At 30.0% G+C, this 27954-nt stretch overlaps 2 protein-coding genes across 2 annotated transcripts; both read right to left on the reverse strand.

Annotated features, from left to right (window-relative positions):
* Window positions 1-309: 309 nt before the first annotated feature.
* Window positions 310-11375, reverse strand: LOC114169388 (protein EXPORTIN 1A). Its single transcript, XM_028054528.2, has 32 exons — window positions 11059-11375; window positions 10547-10663; window positions 9734-9826; window positions 9569-9640; window positions 9376-9483; window positions 9221-9303; window positions 8470-8608; window positions 8325-8393; window positions 8171-8248; window positions 8002-8064; window positions 7872-7916; window positions 7540-7647; window positions 7231-7329; window positions 6505-6711; window positions 6097-6156; window positions 5687-5797; window positions 4713-4810; window positions 4522-4630; window positions 4322-4387; window positions 4075-4173; window positions 3791-3871; window positions 3593-3682; window positions 3177-3262; window positions 2984-3064; window positions 2717-2899; window positions 2475-2541; window positions 1819-1929; window positions 1603-1710; window positions 1292-1429; window positions 1084-1221; window positions 913-1017; window positions 310-838 (listed from the first exon to the last, which is right to left on the reverse strand). Exons 1-32 carry the CDS (start codon window positions 11155-11157, stop codon window positions 716-718), a joined length of 3234 nt encoding a protein of 1077 aa, XP_027910329.1. The 5' UTR covers window positions 11158-11375; the 3' UTR covers window positions 310-715.
* A 2874-nt stretch (window positions 11376-14249) lies between these two features.
* Window positions 14250-20761, reverse strand: LOC114169643 (methionine-tRNA ligase, putative / methionyl-tRNA synthetase, putative / MetRS). The gene is made up of 17 exons (XM_028054885.2): window positions 20473-20761; window positions 20180-20324; window positions 19751-19904; window positions 19459-19614; window positions 18870-19100; window positions 18635-18778; window positions 18377-18467; window positions 17920-18026; window positions 17691-17805; window positions 17310-17437; window positions 17126-17191; window positions 16885-17013; window positions 16637-16780; window positions 16426-16546; window positions 15337-15569; window positions 15149-15250; window positions 14250-14700 (listed from the first exon to the last, which is right to left on the reverse strand). The coding sequence occupies exons 1-17, from the start codon at window positions 20585-20587 to the stop codon at window positions 14470-14472; spliced, it is 2412 nt and encodes an 803-aa protein (XP_027910686.1). The 5' UTR covers window positions 20588-20761; the 3' UTR covers window positions 14250-14469.
* Between the last annotated feature and the right edge of the window lie 7193 nt (window positions 20762-27954).

Consider the following 27954-nt stretch of genomic DNA (forward strand, 5'->3'; position numbering starts at 1 on the left):
ATACGAAAGTACAGAGTCTTCAAATAATATTTTCTAATGAAATTTAAAAATTTACAATTTTAACTAAAATAATTTTCAAAAAAACACTTCACTTGAAATCATTAATTTGAGTGCACACTACCCTAACGTTCCCCCATTTTTTCTAAATAAAAAAACGTTGTAGTACAGAAGCTAAACCTATTAACTATGCTTGATGTTATACCAATAAGGGATCTTTGGGATTCAGATTCCTTTATCAATTGTAAATGAAAAGACAGTAATAGTATAGAAAAACATCTTCTCTCTCGATTGGGAGAGAATGAAGAGACATTATATAACACACTAATTAATGAAACCATATATTAAGTGCAGTCATGGTACATAAAATGAATATCCCTAAAAATTAATTGGTGAGGGAAAAAAATACAAAATATCAAACCACAAGGGTTTTCTGCACAAACCGCCCGAGGTTAGGAGGTCACACCTAAGGAGTCATGAATACTCGGAATGAGTCTTCCATCCTGCGATTCATTCTATATAAAGATATAGATATATGCTTTCATGAATCCCTTACAAATTAGTAATTGAATAATCTACACTCACCCCGGCCAGCCAAAACTTTGAAATTGGGAAGAGGACGAAAACTCTGCATCATCTCTTCTCAAAACTACCTGGCAATGGATTCAATCAAAGCCTGTGAAACAAGTTAAAATTCCCAAGACACTAACTACCATATCTACGAGTCCACCATTTCATCTTGCAATTCGCTTGGAGCAATAAGCCCAGGAATAGAAAGCATTCTTTGTCGTTCTCTCTCTCTCTGAGCCGCAGCCTCTTCAGCATATAGATCTTTGTTATCCTGCGGAGAAAACCCAAATTAATAAACTCATACCATTAGCACAATCAAAGGAATAACATTAAATAAGGAAATACCTGAGCTGAAAATTCTTTGGACTGGATAAGAAAATCTCGTATATGATTTTTAAAAGTAGATAGATCGTTGGTTGATTCGAATAGTCCTTTAACGAATTGAGTAACCTGCAAATTTCTTCAAATTAGTCATTTGTTTTAAAAGACAAATATTATTTATTTCTCTACATTTACCTCTGTTGCGGTCATGTTGGGAAATGACGTGCTTAGAAGTTTTATGGTAAACTCTTGTACAAACGCAGAATTACTTGGGTATGGATACGGATTAGTAACAACATCCCAAAGAGCTTCGGTTAGGACACCAGTTTCCAGCTGAAAAGACAGAGCTGTTATTTTTGCTATTTTTTACAAACTAGTAAAACAAAGGATTGTGAGACCGTACCAAACAGAACAAATGCTGAAGGACCAAGACATGCAATTTGAACCCAGGCTTATGAAAAGTATCAGTCAATACAGCGAATATCTCTTGTTCAATTGTCAAAAAGTATGTCCGATAAAACTGATTACAGAACTCTGAGCCCTGTTACAAAATTCCACCAACATAGTAAGAACCAGAACAAGATTAATTTTACTACGGATGAAAAATTAGAATTTATTGTTTAGAATAGAGAACGTGTAACGAATAATCCCAAAAGAAAAAATTGCATATTGCATATAGTTAACAAATAAAACTAGTCTGCAGAAAGACCACACCTGAAATTTCTTCAGCATCTCTAACAGCAAGTTCAGCCCAGTTTCAGCAATATTTCTTTCAGTGTGCCGAAAAGCCCATATGATAGAGTCCATAACAAGTTTCAATTGCTGGCACACAAATTACAAATAACATCAAGCACACAAGATTACAAAATTTGACAGCAGTCAAAGTCAACAATTAAAAAAATAAAAGAGAGATGGAGCATGTAACACAACCTGACTTGAAAGGCAGATTAACGCAGGGAAACAATGAGTAGCTATGGCACGAAGAAGAGAGAAGAACTTGAGGCGATGCTCTGGGTAATCTTCAAAATTTTTTGTAATCATCTGCAGAAAATACCAAATAACTTTGTGCCATCACAATTGATACAAATTACAAGTTATAGAATTTCAACCTCATGCACCCAAAAATAACCACCCGAAGCCTTCTATAGTGGATGAAACAACACCAGTGTTCTATAGTGGATCATGTCTACAAACAAACAACTAATTGAAAAATCTCCCGTAACTCCGTCCACCTTTGACAATTACACTACCATTCATCTAATCTACTCTCTTTTTACTAGAACTCTGCATGTCTGTCCACACAGGTCCAAATCACATGTGGAGAAATTCAACCAGTTTATCAGAAATATGCTCATGTCAAAATTTATCCCTCTTCTCCATATATGCATTTTAACATTTGCAGTAAATTTGTATCTAAAAAAAACAATTTTGATATAAAAATAACATTATATACTTTTAGAAAAGAAATTAAAAATATTTGAATGGATGGAGCTAATTATCAAATAAATGGGTCTGAATTACAAATAATAACAAAAACAATAATAAACTAGGACAATTGTATCATAGCTGAATATCCTACACAGTACCTCAAGTGTGCACTGAAAGACAGCTTCAAATATGCGAGGTACATCTTCGATCATTGCAGATTTATATCTGGAAGAGAGAGATGAATGACATACTATTCATAACTAACAGAAAACACATCACCACTCTATTCTTAGGAAGTAAAGAACATATACAAACAGAAAATTAGATTTCAAAGCACCAGACCAGTCAATAAAGAATGGAAACCAAAAAAAAGGGGGGAGGGGGGAGGACAGCAGCATACTTATTCACAATTGTGGCAAACAGTGACAAAACCTCTGACTCCCTAGCATCAGGAACATTCCTCGCATAATCTCCAAGAACAGGATCCATCATTGGAGGCACAAATTGTTTGCCAATTTGTGGTTGGTCTTCTGCCTTATCCAAGAATGTCTCAATCAGCTTAAGTGTTTCCCTCTTCACCGAACTGCATGAATATAAACATGGATAGGTAGTAGAGTCCACAATAATCACATAGTACAGAACCAATACATCTTTTTCATGGTCTTACCGTAGAAGTTTCACGTAGGATGTTCTAGAAGCAAAAGGTCCCCCTTCAGTAATACTCTTTGAAATAAGCTCGCTGTACATTCTGTGGTAGGAACACAAAAATAACACGATTCAGCAAAAAAACTATCAAACTATTTGTTGCTTAGTAACATCCTTGCTAGAGAGTCCCTGAATATAAAAAAACTAGAACTTGCCTGTATACATTCAACATGTCCAAAAAGATCATCGAGATTTGGGGCAAGAAATATGTCCCTAAAGAAGATGCAACACTTGTATTCGTCTGAAAGTGAGAGTTTAAAATCAAAACCTTAACAACAAAAGTGGGCAAGACCCAGGATGAAATGCTAATTTACAAGCAGAACAATTAACCATAAAAAATGAAAACTAACTTGACAAACTTAAAACAATAAAGATTGTGAATGAAGACATTTTATTGTACTAAATGACTAAATAAGGAAGATGTACACCGACTCTGACACGGACGCTGAACACAACATTGACACGGTGAGGCCACTAGGGTCACACTAAAATTTTATAAATGATTTCAACATTGACACGGTGAGGCCACTAGGGTCACACTAAAATTTTATAAATGATTTTAACGCTATACCTGCAATATATTAAGCACTGTCCGGATAACATCCTGATCCTTTAAAAATTCAACGTTTTGATGAGCCTGACCTATAATTTCCATCCATTTCTGAAAAAACCGAAAAACCGCATCCAATATTATGGTTTACCGAATATATAAAAAAACAAAAAAAAAAATTCAGATCCTTGTCTATCAAAAGAAATATTTAGCAGAGACCTGATTTGGGAGTTCCATCAACCGCTGAAGATATTCATCTCTCTTCTGCGCATCAGACTCTGCCTGAATCATGTGACCGACCTACAACGCAAAATATAGCTTAAAGATGTGCAAACACAAGTATACAAATAGAGCAAATAGAGCTTATGGGAAATGATGTTATATATATTTAACCAATGAATTTGAGATTAAAGATTTATATAGACATACATTTTCATATAAGGATTAAAGATTTATATAGACATACAGATTCATAGAAGGATTAAAGATTTATATAAACATACAGATTCATAGAAGGAATGTATTTGATGAGGTTCAAGATCCATAATAGTGGTGGGAAGGCCTGTCAGAAGCTCAGACACAAACGGTTCATTTTCCCCAACCTGAAATACCAACCATTGTGACAGTTAGGGACTATCTGTACTGAAGTTGATGCAAATGAATGTGAAGGATTATCTCAAGTTATATGCAAGCTTGTATAATAAAATGACTACGACTACATTTTTGGAGAGAAAATTTGCAGCCAATTACCTGAGTGATCACAAATTTACGCTTACACTTCTGTACTATTTTCAGAAATGTGTCACAAGCCATATCCTGAAACACAAAGAAACGTGATTATAGAAAGCTTTAACAATTGACGACCCACAAACAAAATAAAAACAAGTAAAGAGGTTAGGTTAGAGTAAAATCATATAATAACAAAAGTACAGACAGAAGAAAAAAATAACCTGAACTCCAGGATGGGTCTCATGCATAAACTCAAACAACTTATTCACAACAGTTTTAAGGAATTTCCAATGAGCTCTTAGAAATCTTGGATACTGGCCCACAACATACCTGCAAAAAAGACATTAGAAAAATAAAAGCAGTACTAAACAACAAAAAACAAAACAAAATGGCACATGGAAACAATTCTTACATGATATTACTTGCAATAACAGCTTTGTTATCTTTTCCCTTTGTAATTTCACATAGGTTTAATAGGTCACGAATGACCATAACCAAAAATCTGTTTTCCTGCAAAAGATTTAAGATTTAACTAAAAATAGTGAAGAAAAATATCAAACCTAATAAAAGAATGCCACAAAAAATACAGAGATAGTTAACAAAATTATATCAGACAAGAAAGTGAGCTATGAATGCATCTATCTCGGAAAAAGTAAAATAGACCTACATGAATCCCATACATATCAGAGTGCTAAAAGAAAAAACTGAGACATGATAACAATTAACATATTCCTACCAACACAGCTTTGCAGTCCACGCAGTCCCTCCCTTTCAGGAAAACAACATTACACAACCAACATTGCTCCAGCGAACCTCACAAGTCCCCTTTGGATCATTCGGTTATTTATTATACAATCATTTTCAAACCAAAGATCTTGAATGTATTATATACTTCTTGAGTATTGAAGTTGATCAAAGTAAGGTATTGTAATTTCACAAATGAAATACACCTTAGATTTTAAAAGAAACAGGTTTGATTGATTGTAGACCTATGGACCCATACCATGAATTAATGGCAAAGCAAGTGAGCTCTGCTCAGACCCAGGAAAATATAGAATATCATGTATATCTTTGATGCAAGGGTTCCTATAAACGACTGAATTAGCTATAAGATAAAACAATCTCTCCTAAGCTTTTTTTTCACATTCATGTCTTCAAGTATATCATTCAAGGTTCTTTAATACTCCACTTAATGAAACCTAGGTCAACAAAGTTGGCACAGTTGTCCTAAAATTCATATTTAAAAAAATTTAAAAACAACATGCTACAATTACCAAAAAGGAAGACTTCAAGGGTTGTACAAATCCTCATTTGATTTTGAAAATGAATTCATATAGCATATAGGGTCATAATATCAATTGGTCTAGGGTACGAAGTTTAGAATACCTGTTCTTCCATCATAGAACCGGATATAGAACCTATTGCCCAACATAGTGTATTTAAATTGTTCCATGTCCAATCCTCACCACTGAGCTGTTTACTCAATTTCCTCAGCATCTGGAATTACAAAAGACCGTTAGAAACAAAAGGCCATATATATGAACCCAAACATACAACAATGTATTATAGGTAACCTTTACATCTAAGCAAAAGAATTACATAGCTACATCTTCAAGCTTAACAATTGAGACTATGGTTTTACCATCCAGTAAATGAAAGTTCAGCTCATACTTTAACAATATTGAATTTCCAACCAATAACAATTATTAAATTATTAAACCAGATAATACGGAACAAAAATAATAATAAGATTGTATTTCCCAACAAAACAACAAAAGCTATTCAGAGCCACAAACCTGCTTTTCAGTATCATCATGGTCAAGATGTGATAAATAAATAAGGGTCTCCCTCATAATCTGTATAAAAAACAATGACAGGTAAGTGACAGATTGATAGATTGGATTAACTCTAATTAGATATTATTTTTAAGACTTTAATTCTACTTATTTGATCTTAAGCAGCATAATTAGTATGCATTAGCTTTTGATCGTATTGGATTAGGTTATAGTTATCTTTATGCTATGCTTGATAATATTTCAGAGTATCGATATTGAATCAGATTACTAAGCATCTAGGGTAGTAATATGGAATTATCCATGAAAAAAGTGTCTCCAAGTAACTAAATATCACAATCAATATTATTCGTAACCAATCTATTAAAAAACTAATTTAAGGATAAAAAGCCATGCAGTTTTTTCACGAACCTTGTACTGAACAAGAACGTCATTGTCCTTCAAGGTTTCACGAACAATGTTCCCATTTTCATCTTCAACTATGAGAACTTCTTCAGGTTTTGCCATTCGACAGATCATGAGCATTCTCAGCTTTGACATGGGACCAGCATACAGTTGTCGGCGCTGAAGAAGCTGAGAACCATGTCCATCAACCATGCCAGGGAGCATTGCCGGTACCTACTTATCCCATTGATGAACATACATCAGTAACACTTGGACATATTCATACATTATATAACCATCATAATATCTTTACATTCTAACATAACACCTAAACATTACAAAGCTTCTAAAAGCTTACAAAAGAAAGAGGAAGTAACTGAAGAAAATGAATAAAGGAAGCAAAATTGCATAGAAGAGGGTGAGTAAAACAAGTAAAACTATATTTGCAACAACTAGTATCATGCTAATTGCCTTATAATTTTTATTTGTTTAACTAATAAAGTGCTTTCACAACTATGTATTTTATCATACCCTAGTAAGAATATGCTATTAAATTATGAAATTTTGTAAAGATGAGCAAAATATCAACCGTATATAAAAAACTGAAATAATTTTATTCATAGAACATTTTTCATTATAAATATTATATATCAACTCATATTTTGCTAAACAGATTTAGTTAAGAAAGAGTGATAGGTTTAGTTAAGAAAGAGTAATAGTTAATCCTTGATGTGATAGAATTAAAGAGAGCACCTGAAGTCCCATCAGGGTCGCTGCAGCAGCAGGATTGTCCAAACTTCGGTGTGGTTCAAACAGCTCCGACACCAAAGAATTCCAGTAGTCCAAACAGACCTGTTATTTTTTAAGAAAAGATACAGCATGAACCTAGGAATTTAGAAAGACCGTAGTGGCACATGTGGCACAAAAACTAAACAAGAACGCACATGTACGCAAACAATTGGGAGGGAATGCTGAAGACATCTATAAGACAAACATAAAATGAAACACAATCATTCATAACATAGGAAATATGCAAAAGCAAACATTTCAATATCCGCATACCTTAAAAACCTCAGTATCATCGACATAAGAAATGTTGATAAGATATTCAAGGCCTACAAGCAAAGCAGCTATATTCTCTTGAGTGGATTCCAGGATGCGAATGTGAACCTGCATATGTAAAAAGGTACCATAATATTGTTAAGAAATAACAAAACCTTCCACAAGAAACCCAAAAGTGGTACATAAAAAAAGGAAGAGGATTAGAAATAAAAGAGAGCCCATGAAAAAGGTCAAATTGTTTCACAATACAAGCATTTGTACATTTTCACAATATAGTATACAATGTTCTCACAACATAAAAAATAAAATCACAACATAAAAAGTAAACTTGCCTTGTAGAAGGATGTGAAGAAAAGTGCCAGATTCTGTATAAATGCCTACAAAAAAGAAAAAAGGGTCAGTCAAATACTTTACAATTAATAAGGCAAACTAGGCATCTTGATCTTTTCAAGAAAGACTCACTTGTTCCTCAGTTGAGCCCTTTGAATATGCTTCAGGAATATCTGAAGTCGGTGGGAGTATACTCTGCATCAAACACACCATGTCCAAAATCAATAAAACAAATAAATTGAAAATAATCAAATGATTAAGAATGCAATGTATTTCACAATAAACGAAGATCAAAACACACCTGCAACTGGACCATGAATATGTTATACATCTTGACATACTGCACATCATAATAATTTCCAAATTGAAGGGCAGCCACCTGCAATGATAAATAGTGAATTATTGATGTCGAAAACATTAAGGAAAATTCTAATGCATATAAAAAAGGAACATACCTCAGTTAAACACTGCAATGTTAGGTTCCTATATGCTGGGAGTGGGAAAAATTTTAAGAGTGTCTCAAGCTGTACATAAAGCAAATATCAGTTTATGAACTCCTCAGAAAGAAAAAAGCACATTTCAACTGAAAACTTCACATACCAATGGTGATTCAAATATATAACCCAAGGGAATCCATGATAAAAAGGCATGCAATGTAGAGAGAGTCGCTCGTATGAGTTCAGTCCTTTGCGAGGCTGATAACACATACAAGCATAACTCATGAATGAGTTGAAATTCACTGCAAAAACCAGTGTAAATATTAGCAACAAATAGACACCTCATAGAAAGTAAATGTAGAAAAATCACATCCAATCATCCAAAGGAACTGCTGGAGAAACTAATTCCAATTTAGAAACAATTAAGTCAGCATGCTATCATGTGGTTACAAACAAGCCGAGCAGTAAACTATTCTTAAATCCCTTCGTTGTTTTCTGAAGATAATTTCAGTTCCAAACTAGACAGCCCATGGCTGATAAAAAATTACATCATTTTATGTCAATCAACCTAATCTAAACCTCCAGTTAATTTACCAATTACCAATAATAAACAAATAAACCAACCACAATCTATGTTGGCCCCTACAATATTATTATCAACAAATCTACCTAACAACTAATAGAAGCTAGATATTATCTCTTGACATTCTTAGAGACACTAAATCTCATACAAGTAAACCAAAAATAATATAGCATCTCAACTAAAAAATTTAAAATGGCAAAAACCTTACAACAAATCTACTACTGCAAAATCAGGCCATTAAAACTCAATCTTTCAGACGCCCAACAAAAAATAAATATAAAATGTCAAGCACAAAAAGGACATACAGTTATGTTCTATCGACATGAATTACCTGTTCAAAGATTGTTTAAGCTCTTTTATCTTCTGCTGGGTCATCTCGCCTCTTGAAAAATCAAAAACCTCTTCACTCAAAAGCTGTAAGGACATTTTTTAGATTAGTAATTTTGACATCAGGAGAGAATCTAAGGGGAAATAGTCTGAACTTACTTTCAATATAGCCATACAATTCTCGCAAATTGTTTCACTAGTTTTAGCTGCAGAAACAAGATCAGGAATAAAACTTCGCCATCTTGCTGGCCATTCATGCTTCAAAATCTGCATGAGTAAAACATATGGATGAAGACTGATAATTTAATCATAATAATCAGTCCAAATAACGGAACAGAGCTACCATTTTTACCTGAACTAATATAATGTTGAGTTTGTTGACGTACAACCTTTCTGATCGAAATGAAGCATCATTACTAGAAAGCTACGCAAGAAAAGTTGATAATGAGATAAATGACAAAGGATCTACAAAACACTGAAAAGTCCAATTTCTGATTTCTTTAAATGTGGATCATACCTGTACAATGACATCAGAGATGAAATTTTTCATTCCATCTCGCTGCTCAACAGGTAATGCATTCCATCTATACTTAATTACACCTTCTAGAACCTGAATGTAAAAGAATAAAAGAATACATAAACTAATAAAGTCATCTTTAATACAATTACCAATGAGTAGAAAACTTGTTCACCGCCAAGCAATTCTTGCTTTCCAAGTCATTGCTCAAATAAAGTTTAACCCCATAATGATTGTTTTTGGTTGTTTTTGAGGTAAGCCTCTTCTTGACAACTAAATTCAAGATCTATGATGCAGCAATCTTTCCTACATGCACTCAAATCATCCATAATTACAAGTAAAGGAATTTACGTAAATGCTTTTAACCAAGGATCCTCTCAAATGCAACATAACTAATATTATCAACCTAGAACAAATATATAGATCCCTACCTAAAATTTGATATACTAGAAACAATCCCACTAAAAGAGTGTCACTCCCAGTAGTACTACACTCAATTTCCTTAAACAAGGTATGAAATTTGAACCTTGTAAATGAAAACAAGTGGTTAAATGGGGACTACACATGGTTACCCAAACATTCCAATAAAAAATGTTCTAAAGTCTAGACAAAGTTCTATTAGTTAGGACTGAAATCCACATTTGTTGTTATAACTATAAGCAAGTCAATCCCACACCAGAAGAATACTACATACTATTGAAACTCACATCCTTTGCCGCAAACCACAAATTAATAATCCACTATCCTTAACAAGAACTGTTCATCCCCATCTCGAATAACAGAAAATCAAACAGATCATTAAACAAGCCAAACCTGTAAGGCGAAGAACTTGGTATTCAGATTCTGAGTATTTTGCAGAATATGCATGACTTGTAGCCACATATCGGGATTGTTTTGTAAGTCGCGCAGAATCTGATCAGCAGCATTTCTCTGCATCATTTTTCAGTGCAACATAAGTCCGTGCTTAGTACCACATTCTCTAAATAAAACATATTACTCTACCAATTAACCACACTAGTAAAAAAACACAACTCATCCAAATAGGTTCTGTTTAACTCCACATTGCACATATTATCAAGAGATGAATTAGTAGAAAGAAACAGAACCGAACACGCAACCAACCCGAAACAATTATCCACACTAGTAAAAAAAAAAACACAGGTTCTGTTGTTTAACTCCACATTACACATATTATCAAGTGGTGAATTAGTAGTAAGAAACAGAACCGAATACGCCCAACAACCAACCCGAAAACAGAGAGTTAATCGAATTGAGTGATTAAACCCTAAGTGTAAGTGAACGAAACAAAAGACGGAGACACAAACCTCTTCCTTAGATCCGGTGCCGTAGAAGGCAGCGACAGTGGCATCAAGGAGCGGAACATCAATCGGCTGGCTCAAATCTCGGAGCTTCTCGGCGGCCATGGAATGAGAGTGATAAAACCCTAGAGTAGTGTACGGCCAGGAGCAAGAAAAACCCTAGAGTAGAGCGCGAGAGAGAAAGAGAGATATTTCAGGGAGAAAGAACTGCCTTAGACTTTTTATTTTTATTATTGGAAATATTAAAATAAATGTTTGTGTGTGTATATATAGAGAGAAGAGGAGATGAAAGAGACAGCTTGAATTTGAAGCAGAGTTTTTGAACGAAAGGAAGATAGGCGCACTTAAAGGGACTGTGTCGATTTTAGTTTGATGCTTCGGGGAGCTATGGGCTGTGTTTTGCTTTCTCACTCTTTCTATGCCCAATTTTTCTTTTTGTTGGCCCATTATTCTACCCCACTTTTCTATTTTATTTACTTTTTTAAAGCTTAAAAAAAAGTTTATTTTCACCTCTATGTTGGTGATAATAATGAAAATTATATTATTTTAAAATCATTTATTGTTAGATTAGATTGTATATTACTAGAATCATCGATTTAGTTTTTATTTCTAATATTATTAGATTATTAGATTCCGTTTTACTTCCGATCAAAACTAATTTCTTTACAGTGAAAAAATGATTTGTTTTTCATTTTGGAAAATAAATTAAATAGTTTATTGTGGACAAGAAGGTCTTGAAAACTATATGGACCAAAAATAAATCATAAATACATCTAGACTTCGTAAAATAAACTAACAATGTATATTTTGATTTTTCAATAACACTAAAAATTAAGAATGTTAAACATTTATAATTCATAATCTATATCTATAACCTATAAATTATAACAATATATGTTTAATAATATATAAAGAAAATATTCTTTTTTATAACCATTATTTTAAAAATTTCTTTCATTTTTAATAGTTTTTTTTTTTCATTTTTTCATTTTTTTATTTTACATCTAACAATTATTTTAAAGATTAATTATATACTTTTTATTAATTTTAACTAAAATTTTAATGAAAATTTAAAAATGCAATGCGTCTGTATTTTTGTTAGTATATAATAAAGTATATAAAATTAGTTCATTTAGAGAAAAGTTTTACATGTGGTGATACATATAAACTTAGCCAACTATTTTTATTAATATTATTTATTTATAAAAATATCATTTAATATATCTATAATTATTAATAATAAATATAAAACTATTTCAGTTATAAATAAAAGTTTTACATATGACATCGCAAATTTAACCAACTATTTTTTTATTAGTACTATCTATTTATAAAAAAATAATTTAATCTATAATTTATAATAATATATATTTACAAGTTACATGTGAATCTAGCCAACAGTCTAAATGCTATCTGTTTATAAAAGGATATTTAATTTTGAATATTTAAAATATACAACTTTTTTTTACAAATAGGTCGTTTTGATTGATATTATGTATTAGACCCTGTTGTATTAGTAATTGATGTGAGAGAATAAATTTAGTTGTATACTGATGTATTTAGAAAATAAATCCTAAAGTAATTTATTATAAAAAAAATCAAATTGTAAATTAAAGATGACATCATATTTAAGTTATATATAAAAATCATTATCAAATTTTAATAAATAAAAAAAATATTTTACAATAAAAATATATTACAATTTAAAAATAAAAATTAAATAAATACATTTTATTTTATAAAATATATTGGTAAATATTTATATATTATATCTTATATTTTAATTTAAAAATAGACAATAATTTAAATTTTCAGTATTTAAATTTAAAAATTATGGTTTTCCATATTTTAATATTATTTGAATCATTAAATGTTATACTTTAAAGGCATTTATTTGGTTGTCATCATTCTTTTCCATGAAACAAATAAACCATAAATATAACAATGACTAGACTTATCTAAGTTTATATGGATTATATGCACTGAAAAAAATGGGGGTCCTTGTGTTCACTTTTGTTTTTGTCTCATCTCTCCTTGTATAATAACTCATCCAGTATGTTTTTCTATCTACCATTTATCATTTACCTGTTTTTCATGGTATGTCTCATGCAGTGATTGGAAAGAGAATAATATGAAACTTGAATGAACTTTAGTACTTCAAGAATTGAATTTTTTTTTTTTTCTTTCTTGAGTACTTTTGAAATACTTATGACTATCTATCAAAAGAGTATCAAAGTTTGTCTTAAAAACTTATTGAACAATTATATTCTTCCTCATGTTACAACATACTTTAAAGTACATATTTCTTCATTTATTATTTGAAGAGAAGAGAATCAAAACAAAAATTTTTAAATTAAGTGAATAGATAGAGTGAGTAATGATAGAGTTAATACTAAATAATTATTGAAAAATAAATAGAAGTTAAAAAACTATGAAAACCCCATACCTCTTTGAACTCTATGAAGATATTTTGATTGATTTTTGTTGAGATAATTATGATATAAATAAAGACTACATTATTTTGTTATGATCACAAATATATTTTTTAAATTATGATAACAAATTTATTGAATTAATAACAAAGATAAGGATCCCTAAGCCATGACTTGAAAAAACAAATGCATAGACTTTCAAGTAAAACAAATATTAGAGTGAAATAAACACTTACTCATACAATTTTTATCTTAGGACCTAATTTAAATGGAGTAAAATTTGTGTGATTGCTGCAGATTAAGAGTAATATTGGTAAATATAAATAATTCAAAATTACAAAATAACTGATAAATTATTAGTTTAACCTCTATAGTATATGAAATCAAAATTATAAATAGATAGTCATGGGCCCACAAGTCACTATTTCGTGAAGGCATTAAAGAAACCCATAATCACCTCCAAATTGTCCATGCTGTTGAACCCGTGACCATGTCAGAGTTTGCCTAGAAAATTTTGACTCAATTGAAAAGAATCATGTTATTGTTTATTTTCCAAAAACTCCTAAGAAATGAGAGCAAATAAATATTCATTCGATTAAAGTAATCTGAGATTATAGTTCATCTTAAAAATTACAATCTCAGTATTCTCGGAAAGGATCATAAATAAATACCGGTACACTTAAATAATCAGTTTTCCTAAACATAAACTAGAAAGAAAAGCAAAAATACTAAAAAAAAAAAGTAAACCAGCAATGTTCCATGAAGTAGGAAACAAAATTATATAGAAAAAATGTTGATATTCTGGCTCCAGCTCATCCAAAAAAAGCAGTTGAAATGAAGGAGAAGAAAACAAAGTCAAATTACACAAGCAATTCAACAAAACTGCCAATAGGATGGTAAGTGAGAAGAATTGTTTTTCTACTTTTTTTTTTTTTAAATTGCCTTTTTTTTTTCTCATTGTGAACTCCAAATACTTGATGTTTGTCTACTTTATGGATCCAGAGCGTATGGATGAAACCTTGCAAACGCCAGCTGAGGTGGTGAGTGGAACATTTTTGTAGCATGCTACCAGATCCTCATTGGTGTGAAGATCGACTTGCAATGTTTCCCAGACTTTCTTCTTTGGATTTAAGAGTTCATCAGGATTACCTTCACTTCCTGGGAATGTAATTCTTTCTCCAACTTTAGCAGAACTGGGAGGTTCAACCAACTCAACCTGGAGGAAGCATAACAATTAGATATTTATTCCTCCAACACCTCAGTGGAAAAGCAATTCAAAGAACACAAACAACACCAAAATAAAGGGGTCAGGAGATGATGGCATAAATAGGTGGACTGTATAAAACACACAAACGGCCAAATTAATAGCAATCTAATTCCAGGCTCTACTAATCCTTCAAGGACCTCAAATTTATCTTTGAAACTAATTGAAAGAATCAGGATCCGTAGGATTTATTGTTAATAATGTATATGAAAATGGTACAATACAACGAGTGGGATCTTGCAATATCTTATAATCACAAACACTCAACACACGCTATCACACTAATTCTTAGTTATAACCATAAGATTAGCTTTACTAACACCACAATAACAGTGTAATTTAGAGTGCTGTCAAAATAGAGCAACACCCCCAGATACACAGATATTGTATTTTTCCTTACCTTGGAATGGTCATCATTTGAAGCAGCAAGAACCATGGCTTGGGATTTAATGCCTCTCATGGATGCTGGCTTTAGGTTACAAAGAACACAGACCTTTCGGTTCTGAAGAAAGTCGATAGTATTTATTAACAATCAGTTAAAAAAAGTACCAGCACAACTTATTAAATTAATTCTGGTTAGGCAAAAACCTGCATTTCATCAAGTGGTATGTATTTGACGAGCCCACTGACAACAGTTCTGGTCTGTTCTTCCCCAACGTCAATCTCTTCAACATACAGTGAATCTGCATCAGGATGTTTTTGAGCTTTTGTTATCAGGCCAACCCGGATATCAAGTCTTGTGATGGTAATATCTGGTTCAGGCGCTGCTTTGTTTTTGGCTTCATTAGATGATTTTGCTGCTTTTTTCTTTCCATTGCCATCTGTAGTAAACAATAGACCTAACATGCATAAGTAATCTTGAACAGTTCTGTTTATATATTAAAGAAAAATAATGCCCTGCAAAAATTGAAAACGTACTTAAGCTTAAATCATGGTTCAAACAAGCTTAGTTAATGGTTGATATGTAATAATCAAGACTGAAGATGTTAAGCTCACTGCTAACATGCAGATAAAGTAACCAATAAACTCATGTGGCTAAAACTACTCCTTAGAGAACTCAATTTTGAAGGGACTATAACAATGATATTGATGTGATAACTAGGTTGTCTTACATATCATCTCTAACCTAATACTTCAAGAGAGGACGATGTAAGTTGCGAGATATTAACACAAGCACCGTGAACTCTAGTGAGGAGTTGAAAAACAAATTATAGATTTTATTTTAATTAAATAAATAATGTTAGTGAAATATTGTTAACTTTTCTTTGCTAACAAAATATTAAAATGAAATAAAGAAAAGTAAACTGAATGACACAATTGTGAGCTCAAAGTTGGACGATTCAAATTTGTTTTCATGCTCCAAAGGGTTTAATTGTTTTCTATTTGAAATTTTCTTCTTCATTTGCATGCATCCACATGAAAAAGATTTGAAGTTTCAAGAACTGACATTGTGTAAACTAATAAATTTTCTTAGTTTAAGGAGTAGTATATTTTTAGCACAAAATATATCTTTCATTCAACTAACCGTGTCATAAACACCGCCTTTGAATTGTCACTTTTTTTGTGGGGAAGCTGTCTACCTAAGTTATTATATGATAATACCACATTTTCTGACTCTGCTTTCCTTCTTCCTAACCTCAAAACACTCATTAAAAATGGGGGAGTGGGATAAAACACCTGAAACTTTTGTTTTCCTCAGTTGCTCGGCAACATTTTCAGCTTCCGCCTCAGCTCGCACGATCCTATCAGCCTGACTTCCAGCGAACTTCTTCCTGTAGAAGTCCACTTCTTCATCTTTCTGATCAACAATTTCGAAAACATCAATGACAATAAAGTGAAAGCACACCTAGAATTGCTTCACTAATTTTTCTGAAAGAAGGCAACTTACCAGCTCCTTGAACAATGGCTTGGGTGTTCCAATTTTATGACCAGAACTTACAATATCCCAAGGCTTTTTTACCCTATCAACATCTCCTTTATCGTCACAAAGTGAGACATGTATCTCCGCAGGCAAATTTAGTTGATTAAATACCTTAATGACAGACAACATAAAAGAACTGAGAATGTCTTGAAATACTTAACAATTAAAACGTATTGTCACAAGTGCAATATATGTTTACAGGGAGGTTTACTTACTTCGAGTGTGAAGGATGGGATAAAAGGTTCCAATAAACATGCCAGAAGGTATACAATCCCAACTGCAGTTTTCATGACAAGAGCGCAGAGTGATTTGTTTTCCTTGTAAAGACGCCAGAATTGAGCTTCCTGTAAATTTATTTGCACAAAAAATTTCAGAAGGCAGCCATGTAACATGAACACAATACAATACATAATGTATTGTATTTTCGGGTGCAACGCAACACCTCTCCAAAGTTACCTGGAGATATGCATTTCCCTCGCTAGATATGCTCATTGCAGTTTTCAATCCTTGCTTTAGTTTAACCTAAAAAGATTGCAGAAAGAAATACTATTAAACTATGATAACATTCAGGTAAAAACAACAGACAATTCCGTAGTGATTTCAATTTACTATATCATGTCTCAAGATGAGGATGGACTACCTTCTCCATTGCTTCTATGTATTGGTCTATATATGCAGCAACTTTATCAGCTAATTTTTTGGTCAAATTATGGGAGTCACCACTTACATCATCAGGAATGGAGGGGATAATGGAATCATATCCTTGACCTATACAATACAGAGTCATGTATGATTTAAAAACAAGAATGAACACTAAATGAAAAACAAATAATAAATAACTGGAATAATGAAGAGAGTAGTGGCCATGGATCTTAAGACTTTCCAAAAACTGTGAAAAAGTACAGTTATTCATCAATAGCTCTAATATATATACAGTCACAACACTAATGATAATTTCAAAGGATTTGTAGCAGCTAATATGTAGACACTTCAAGGGAAATGATGAAAGAGTTTGACCAACCTGCAGGTTTGGCAATAAAACTCAAAACTCGGTTGATGAAGTTGCCCAAATTATTCAGTAATTCACTATTTAATTTAGCTTGCAAATCAGGCCATGTAAATAATGTATCTGATACCTACATCACATAAGCACATTCAAATGAATAAAGAATAGAATATCCATTAATGTTTAACAAGAGATAAGACATGTAGGCAAAACAGAGTTCATAAAGTTTGTTAAATAGAATTACCTCAGGCCTATTTGTGAGCAAGTAATATCTCCATACTTCAACTGGAATCTCTGTATCTTTCACATCATTACCGAATACCCCGATACCTTTGCTCTTGGAAAACTTCCCTAAAAATATTTTTTCACTAAATTTAGTTAATTTATAATGTCTAAATGTCAACCATCCTCACGTGTCCACAGAAACTAAATTTTAGATTAACTTCTAGCCTATGGAGGCTTTTCAAATGAGATAAGTATCTGATTCCTAACTAGTAATCTTATAAGTTTTTAACTGACTATGGAGAAGTGAAAAAAGGATGCTTTTAAAATTTCAGGTTCAAAAGTTGATTTTATCTTGTGTAAAATTTTGCTTACTTTACCTCTTTGATTCATTTTATTCTCCTGTCTATAACTGTTCTTTGAATATATTTATAATTACAATAACAACTGACAGAGCCATTGAAAAACAAATAACTAACCTGCTTCATAATTTAAGTATTCGGTAACACTGATAGTCTTCATTAAAGTCCAATTCTCACCAGTTCCAAGTAGAGTGGATGGAAACATCACCTGGAGAATAAATTCCATCAGGTTAGAATGTACGTTTAACTCAGCTGGAGAATTACTGATCAGTGAGGAAAAATGATAAAAAACAAGATGCTGGATACATTGTCCCATGTAAACACAGGCACATAATGGCATACAAATCCTCAAATTGTATAAAGTCAACAACTTACAGTGTGGAATGGCACATTGTCCTTGCCCATAAACTGATACAGCTCCACGTTCTCTGGGTTTTTCCACCATTTCTCCCAATCACGCGTGTAGCATGAAGTGATTGACACATACCCAATCGGTGCATCAAACCACACATAGAAAACCTTCCAATATTACAAAATTGAGCACACAAACTACAAAGTTAATAAATGAAAAAACAACGAAATTTTTTGGAAAAATCAATAGAAAACTTACCTTGTCTTTGTATTTTTCATGTGGAACGGGAACCCCCCACTTTAGATCCCTCGTAATACAGCGTGGCTTTAGTCCTTCTCTAAGCCATGAATTTGTTGTTTGGATGGCATTCTGACTCCATCCACCAGCCACAGACATCTGAGTGATATATTTTTCCAATCTGTCCTTCAATAAAGGGAGTTCAAGAAACAAATGGTCTGTATCCCGAATTCGAGGAGTTTTCTGACAAACCTGTTATATATGTAAAGAATCTGATTAAGAAATCAACTGTCATTTCCCCAACCATAAAATTTTGCAAGTATTTTAAAAGTCAATGAACATGTACACTCCCGAAAGCCCCACTAAAAGAAAAAGGTATAAGAAGGAACCAAAGAAGAAAGCTCATAAAGGGGAAACAAAACTTAAGGAACAGAACCAAAGTACCAACCCGAAAGCTACTAAAAACTCCAATTAAGAAATTCAGTAAATTCCGTAAAATTGTCCATCACATTGTCCATCACAATTACAACTGATGCTTGACAATTGAAACCACTAATTAATAAACCAGTGAAACCAGGTGTTAAATTTTAAAAATGGGGCGGGTTAATACCTTGCATCTGGGATTTTTCAATTCTGTTGGATTCAAAAGTTTTCCACACTTCTCGCATTGGTCTCCTCGAGCAGAATCATACTCACACCCCGGAGTCGGGCAGGTTCCCTCCACAAGCCTATCAGCTAAGAACCTTTCACACGTGTCACAATAAAGCTGAAATACCATAGGCGATTAACAATCACATCCTTGAAAATATTCGAAATCGGAACACTTCCCTTACAATTTCAAACAAATAGAAGATAATACCAACGCCAACAAAAAAAAAATAGATACAGTTCGGCCAAACAACCTGCTGCATTGTGTTTTCCGAGAGCCAATTGTTCTCGAATATTTTTTTAAAAATTTCTTGACAAACTTCAGTTTGCTGAGGGCATGATGTCCTCCCAAATTCGTCAAAACTTATGTTGAACCAATTATACACCTCCTTATGTATAGCATAGTATCTACAAACACAGAGAGAGTAGGAGTATTATTGAAATTTCGCTGAACTAATGAGTGACTGTACGACAAATTCACATAGATAGACTTGCAAATAGAGTCCAACACAACATGAAATATTCACTTGAAACAATCCTTTGGATATAAGCCAAGCTAAGCCATTAACCCTAACCAAATAACGAATAAACAGAATAATCACATGGAAATAATACAATTGTGAGAATGCAAACATATATAACACAGGTTAAAGTTTAAAAAAACAATAAAGAGAAACCAATACTTGTCACAGATCTCCTTGGGAGAGCAGTTTTCTTCCATGGCTTTAGTCTCTGTCGCGGTTCCATACTCATCAGTACCGCAGATGTAAATAGTGTTGTAACCCCTAATCCGACAGTAGCGAGCGAACACATCGGCGCTGAGAACGCCTAGTCAAAATCAAACCAAAACGTTAATCTCTCGGCGACACAAGCAAGATAAACACACAGATTCAATCGTTGATTTCAATGGATCAAAACAAAAATTGAAGAAAGCCGCGAAACGACGAATAATGAGAAAAGAGATAATGGAACGCACATCCAATTATGTTTCCGAGGTGAGGAACGTTGTTGACATAAGGCAAGGCACTGGTGATTAGGATGTTGCGCTTCCCTTCCACGGGAAGCTTCGGCGGTTTCCCATTTTGAGCCATCTGAACGGAATTCGTGGCGTTCGGCGGAGAGAGAACAAGTTCCGGCGGCGGCGAGAGTGACGGAGAACACGATGAAAACGAGGGCAACGATGGGTAACGCCGGCGGCTCTCGGTAACGAACCTGAATAATGTGTGTGACTGGTGACTAGGTATAGTTAATGGTAAAGCACGTCTACTTTGTTAAGCCTTGCATAACAAGGTTATGCTGAGATCATTTTATATAATTAAATTACAAGGGTTTAAATCACTTAATTTATTACTAAATAAACTTTTTTACATTACCATAAATATAAACTAAAATAACATGTTAGTTTTAAAATGTTTTATATTGTTTGTAATGAATATATTTATAGAAATGTCACAGTTAATTGTGATGGATAGGTTAGGTTTATTATAATTTTATAATAAGTTTTTTTTAAAGGGTTAAATATGTTTTTAATTACTCAAGTTTTAGTGAATTTTGAAATTAGTCTCTCTTCGATTGATACTAATTTAGTCATTTATCTTTAGAAATGTGTGAATTTAGTCATTTATCTAAAGTTTTAAACGTATTTCATAATAATATTTGAATTATTTACACCATTTGACACACTTTTACTTCAATATTAACTTAAATATTATCATAAAATGTATTTAAAATGTCAAATAAACTCAACAAAATTTTGTAAAAATGACTAAATCCACACATTTTTAAAAATGAAGGACTTAATTGGTATCAAATTTCGAAGAGGAACTAATTTCAAAATTCACTGAAACTTAAAGAACCAAAAACATATTTAACCTTTTTTTAAATATAGTATGGTAAAGATTAAAATAGTTACTTACTTTTTTTCAAATTAAAATAACTTCTTTAATTGTATGAGTGATTTTGAATTAAAAATGGAATATTTGTTTATAAATGAAATGATTTAGTATGTAAATTATTTCTTAAATAATTCATTTTAAAATAGAAACAATCATATTAGAATTAAATAAATATATAAAAATAATTAATTTCTTGCAAAGGTTACGTCTATTATGCAAATTTTCATTTTTATTCAAAAATATTAATTTATTGTTCTTGGTCAATTAAATAATTTAAATATATTTTTACCGTTGAAAGAAAAACAAAACAGATAGAAAAACAAAAGTGTATTTAACGCGAACAAAAATATGTTCAAGCCTAAAATATATATCATCTAAAGATTACTTCTTACCACAGTTGTCAAAATCAAACATAAAACTAGTTTATTATAAATAACTGCAGTGGGTAGTGTATTGACTAAAATGCATTTAACATATCATTAAAATTAAAAAATAAAAACAAAAACAAAAAAAAGCACTGCATAGCGTGTGAAATTAGTATTTCTTAATTTTTTTAAATACACCTTGTTCAAGTATAAAAGTTTGACTTAAAATTTAAAATTTCAAGTTATAAAAGTAAAAGATACTTTTAAAAGGAATATATTAAAAATATAAATAAAAGTTATTAAAATATGAGTACTATAAGTTTATTAAATTAAAATAAAATCTCAAAAATAATATGATAGAATGAGATGAGATTATGCAAAGTAAAATTAAACTCAATAATATAAATATTGCATTCGAGATTATTTAAGTCTTGTTTATAGCAGAGATGATGTATTTATTCTAACTAATATTGTACCTGTTCTCTATTCAGTTTTTTATTTTTCAATGCTTGAAAAATTAGCTTACAAAGTAGGTTTGATGGTAAGACATATTCTTAAATTTATATATCAAAAAACTGTATTCATTAATTAAATTTAATTTTATACCGCTTGATTTAAAAAGATAATAATTATTTATTTAATTATATATTTATAGTTATTTATTTTTATTTTCAATTGAATTTATTCAATATGACTTGTTTATTATGACACTATATTATTTATATTCTCTATTCAATTTTTTTAGTGTTTGGAAATTCATTTATAAAATAGATTTCGCAACGATTTTGTTGATAGGAAACACAACCAATTTAGGTCTATTTCTCAAAATCATGCAAAATTTTAGGCCAACATATATCTCATTAAGTGAAAATACAAAATTAGCATTATAAATAATTTTAGTACTTTTATTTATTAGGTGATCTATTTCTCATTGGACGAGCTTGTCATGATGTTAGAAAGTATACTCAATTCTCAATGAACAAGTAAAAACATGATTAAGCCAATAAAAAAGTGCCAAAAACACAAGAGTGAGGTGTGTACTTTGATTCATTGGGTAAGGAAATCTCATTAGGCGAATCTTTAAGAGATTTTGTCCATTATTCCCTCATTGGACCAACATAAAGATCATTTAGTGAGTGTTAAGTCATAAAGCATCAAAGTTATATTTTCGTTTGACGAGTCACGTTCCAGTGGACATTATAATTGAGCAGACATGTATTCACCAAGCGATAATACTCATTATTTAATATGTTTTTCTTCCTAAATTGTATTGTAATTTGATATGAAGAATAATATGGAATGAGAAGGCAATGATTCTCGAGGTGAAAATACTCCTATGTATGGTGATGAGTGGAGTATATTGATGTCAAAGTTAAAGTGAGATTGTTACAACTCTACTAAATATTTGACTCATTTAGAGAAAAATAATTAGTTTTGATAGTTAAAAGGAGTTATCACATGTAGTTTTGGTAAGAAAAAAAATCTTACAAATTTGGGATTTACCCTGTCACACTTTTTGGTCGAGGGTGTGGCCTTACCATAATATATATACAACCATTGAGAGGAATGAGAGAGTATAATTGGAGTTTGGTCTTGGATTTTACTAAATACACTAATCCTCCGGAGGTTATGTCATATGTATATTTGTATATGAAATAGTCACTATGACATTTGTATGTGTGATATTCTTTATGCTATTAATGATTGTGTGAAATGTTGAAAGGATGAATTGTTCATGTGGATAATGTTAAACTTTATTAGTATGATTTAAATTTACACTAGTTTACTTTATTTGTTGTGGTTTATTCGTTTGCGATGATCGTATACTATATGTAAGCAAAAGATAATGAAAGTAAGACGGTTGAAAAATAGTAAGAAATCAATTAGAGTATACCTGTTGAATAGGTACATAATTTTTGTATTGTACAAATCTTCCAATTGTTGCTAGATATGTTAAAATGAGATATTAGAGCTATGATATTAATTTAAAAAAAAAAATTTACATATCAAATCATTGTATTTAAAAATTAAAACAATGTCTTTTGTACTACTTAATTTAAAAAAATGAATAACAAATTGCTTAATTCTAAATTTATAAAATTGGTTTTTAATTTCATTGTCGATATAAAAGTAGATTGAACTAAATAAATTGTCCTTTTACAATATCTTTTAAGAATAATTAATATTCACATAGAGATTTTGAGTGGAACTATTCTAAGTTTTTATGGATTAGTATATGTTGAATCTATTCTTGTCAATATTCTTCACAGTTTTAGTTGATAGTCAATGTTTTATTAAGCAATATACCATTTTATTTTTCAAATACTGACTAAGAAACCTTTTGGCATTACCTAATATAATATTATGAATAATGAAAATGAACATTCCTAATTGAACCTAACTGCTTAGAAAACGTATCCGGATTTGAAAAAAACTAACACGGAAAAAGTTTAAACCTTTCATCTGAAAAAGTGTGGCTGAAAAAAAGAAAGAAAATAAATATATATATATATATACATATGCAATAATATATAAAAGGAATTCTCTTTTTTATTCACATTTCAAAATACTAATTTTATCCTTTAAATATAATAATTTATTAAATTTTAAAAATTTGACCGTTATTTTTACAAATTTTTTATAAAATCGGCTATCTCTGCTTTTTCTCTTATTCTTTATTTATTAATTGGTTATTCTTTCATATGTTCTAGTATCTTTCACTTTATTTTTAATAAATATAATTTTAGTTTATATATTAACTTAATAATAACATTACAATATTATCACTTAATAATATAATATCACGTATATTTAAAAAATGCATACACACAGACACAACGCCTGTGTTTACACTAGTGTGTATATATATATATATATATATATATATATATATATATATATATATATATATATATATATATATATATATATATATATATATATATATATATATATATACCCTATTTTATGTTCATATTTTAATATTTCACTTTTACTTTTGATTATTATTTTTAAAATTAATTATTTTATAAATAGTTTACTTTTTAAAAAACTTTTTTTGTTTTAATTTTTTGTGTGTGTATATATCTTATTTTTAAAATTTTTCATTTAACAAACTATTTTAAAAATTAGTTATATATTTCTTATTTTTTTGAAATTAATATTTTTTTAATTAAGAGAATGCGAACACATATGTATGATAATGTCTTTGTTTTCGCTAGTATATATATAAGAGTTTTTGTTTTGTGAGTTGTTATTCATGTATTTTTTTAAATTTGACGAGTCTAAATTTGTAATATAAAATTATTTTGTTTTTAAAATATATTAATAATGTGTTTATATTATTGTTGGGATGGTGTTTATATTAATTGGTTTCACGAGTTTAAGATTCAAGAATATGCAAGAATTTATGAACTTTGTAAAACATAATAAGTATCATATTAAGATTTAAGTCTAATAATTTATAAATTACACGTTGATTTTAATGTTTCTAAGTTGGGAATAAAAGTCACTATTATCATCTTACACCAAACACCCTCAATTTGTATATATGAAATCTGAAAATTATCCTTACTTTAATTTGTGTTTATCACAACAATTTTATAAATATTGGTGGAAATACGATTTTTCAATTCACAATAATCATTTCACCAAATTATAAATGTAGTTGTTTTCAGTGTATCAATGTAGTTGTTTTCAGTGTCATTAATATACTCGCGACATTCTTAACATTATCAACCACATAAAAACTAGAATATGAAAATAAATCGCACTAAATTATAAAAAATAATTACCCATAAAACTGTTGAATACCCCCACATTAAATCAAATTGTTTTCATAACATAATTTACGGGCAAAATTTGGGTTAAACTCAATTATCTTAACCTAATTCAATATCCATGTTTGTTTGAATATATAAAATTTTTACAGTACATACATTACTGATATATTTTACGTAATAGATAACAAAACATTATATCTTAAATACTAATGAATGTAATTGTGTATACCAATTTTTTCTATTTTTTTAAGTAATATTGTTTTTTAAATTTGACTATTTTATATTTTGAATAAAAAAACCGCTTACAAAATAAATAAAATTGGATTAAATATGTTTTTTTGTCTTTTTGGTGAATATTTTGGAATTAGACTATTTCGAAACTTTGGACCAATTTAGTTCTTCATATTTCGAAATATGTGAATTTAGTCATTTTAATCAAATTTTGTTAGGTTAATTTGATGTTTCGTACGCATTTCAGAATTGTATTTAAGTTGTTTATACTTTTTGACACATTTTTACTTTAATATTAAGTCAAATAAACGCGCTTGAAATGTTAAATAAACTTAACAAAATTTAATTAAAAGAACTAAATTCACGTCTTTTAAAAGATAAAAGCCTAATTAATCTAAAGTTTCAAAATGAACTAAATCCAAAATCCACTAAAAATTAAAAATTAATGGACAAAAACATATTTAATTCTAGAATATATATTACTAGAGTTTTCTTAATTCATATACCATTTAATTTAGACATAACATCAATGTCAGTAATAGTAAATATCGGTAATTTACTATCTAACACCATTCAACAAAACTGAGAGAGAAAGTAAACAGTAATACTTAAAATTTTCGTACAAACCCGCGTTATTATTAATTAAAAAAAACGTTATTTTACATTGAGTGTGCTTTATTTTTGTATTAAAAAAATAAATATAAAACTACTATTTTTTAAAATTACCCATTTTTCATCTTTTTTCCATAATAAACATAATAATAATTTTATACTAAATTATTTTAGATTGATTCATTTATTATTTTTAAAATCAAACATTTTCCACGTTTTCAGTGTCATTTTTTTCTTTAAAAGAATAAACATGTTTTTCATTTTTTCTATTGAAACAAAGATGAATACCGAATCCCTATTTTTTTACCTTGTACTTCAAATTAAGGATGTTCTATTTCCAGCATTATCATCATTCAAAATGGGTCCTTTTGCTTCTTTCTTTATTAAATACTCTGAGATACTCAAGTGAACCAGGAATACTACAGCTCATAATAGTTAGAATAAATGATACCGTGTACTACCAATATTTGCATACTTTATCTGAACTTTTTTTTTTCTTTTATCTTCTCATACCATTTTTCATTCTCATTCATTGCATATAAAAGAAAATTTACAATTTTATCATCTTACAGTTTCAAAATGAAAATAAATTTTTATATTTTTGTAAATTCAACTCATATTATATTATTATCGTATTTTTTTAACGATTTTCCTTAAAAAATCTATTAAGAATACCAAACGCATTATAGACTGAGCCAAACATATCATGAATATAGATTCTTTGTTTAATTTTTCACATTATTTCTCTGAATTTTCAAAATACACATGTCGATATGTTAAAAAGTTATAATAAATTTTTAAACATCAATATCTATTAACGTATTTCAAAAACTCAACCCATACAAATAATAAGAAAAATACGTTATGATTCTCATTTTATAATTCTTATTTTTTATTTTTTTAATTTTTTGACATGATTTATTGTAAATTATTAATTAATATATTACTGTTTTTATTTTTTTAAATTAATAATTTACACTAAATTATATAAAAAAGTAAAGAATAAAACTGAAAAAATAAGAATAAAAATACCATTTTCCTAACAATAATATAACAAATTTAAGAGATTCTAACTTCAGCATCTTCAGTTACATTTACACTAACATGGGATATATATATATATATATATATATATATATATATATATATATATATATATATATATATATATATATATATATATATAATAGCTGGTCAAAATTAGTATAAAAAATGGAGAAATAGAATTACTAAATATGGTGTAACTCAAAATAAAAATTTAACCAAATAAGATTCATATGGAAAAAAGTCCATTAATTCTTTACAAAGAACAACAAAGAATCACATTAAAAAAAATTTAGAAAACAATATAAATACGATCTTTTATCCTATAATTTTATGAATTATGCAAATAAGAAAAACTCATATATTTATCGATATAGATCCCTATTTCAATCAAATAAAAACACAATAATTTCTTCTAATTACAATACATATAAAAAAAACTTATTCGATAGAATAAATAATATTTTTATCAAGAATTATATAACAGAACATACTATTATTATAAATTTGGATAGAAAATATTTGGATT

This window comes from Vigna unguiculata, chromosome 11 (genome assembly GCF_037176805.1).
Source record: "Vigna unguiculata cultivar grain cowpea cultivar isolate G323 ecotype 2 chromosome 11, ASM3717680v1, whole genome shotgun sequence".
NCBI lineage: Eukaryota > Viridiplantae > Streptophyta > Magnoliopsida > Fabales > Fabaceae > Vigna > Vigna unguiculata.

What these genes read in the sequence shown, in the direction of transcription:
- LOC114169388 (XM_028054528.2), bottom strand. Translation starts at nt 11,157, where the DNA reads ATGGCCGCCGAGAAGCTCCGAGATTTGAGCCAGCCGATTGATGTTCCG. An exon ending in GTTATTGCAAGTAATATCAT is followed by an intron (nt 4,631 to 4,712) that starts GTAAGAATTGTT and finishes TCTTTTTTGCAG; the next exon opens with GTATGTTGTGGGCCAGTATC. An exon ending in TGATGGAACTCCCAAATCAG is followed by an intron (nt 3,683 to 3,790) that starts GTCTCTGCTAAA and finishes CGGTTTTTTCAG; the next exon opens with AAATGGATGGAAATTATAGG.
- LOC114169643 (XM_028054885.2), bottom strand. Translation starts at nt 20,587, where the DNA reads ATGGCTCAAAATGGGAAACCGCCGAAGCTTCCCGTGGAAGGGAAGCGC. An exon ending in AGCCATTGTTCAAGGAGCTG is followed by an intron (nt 16,547 to 16,636) that starts GTAAGTTGCCTT and finishes ATTGTTGATCAG; the next exon opens with AAAGATGAAGAAGTGGACTT. An exon ending in GAGGAAAACAAAAGTTTCAG is followed by an intron (nt 15,570 to 16,425) that starts GTGTTTTATCCC and finishes TGTTTACTACAG; the next exon opens with ATGGCAATGGAAAGAAAAAA.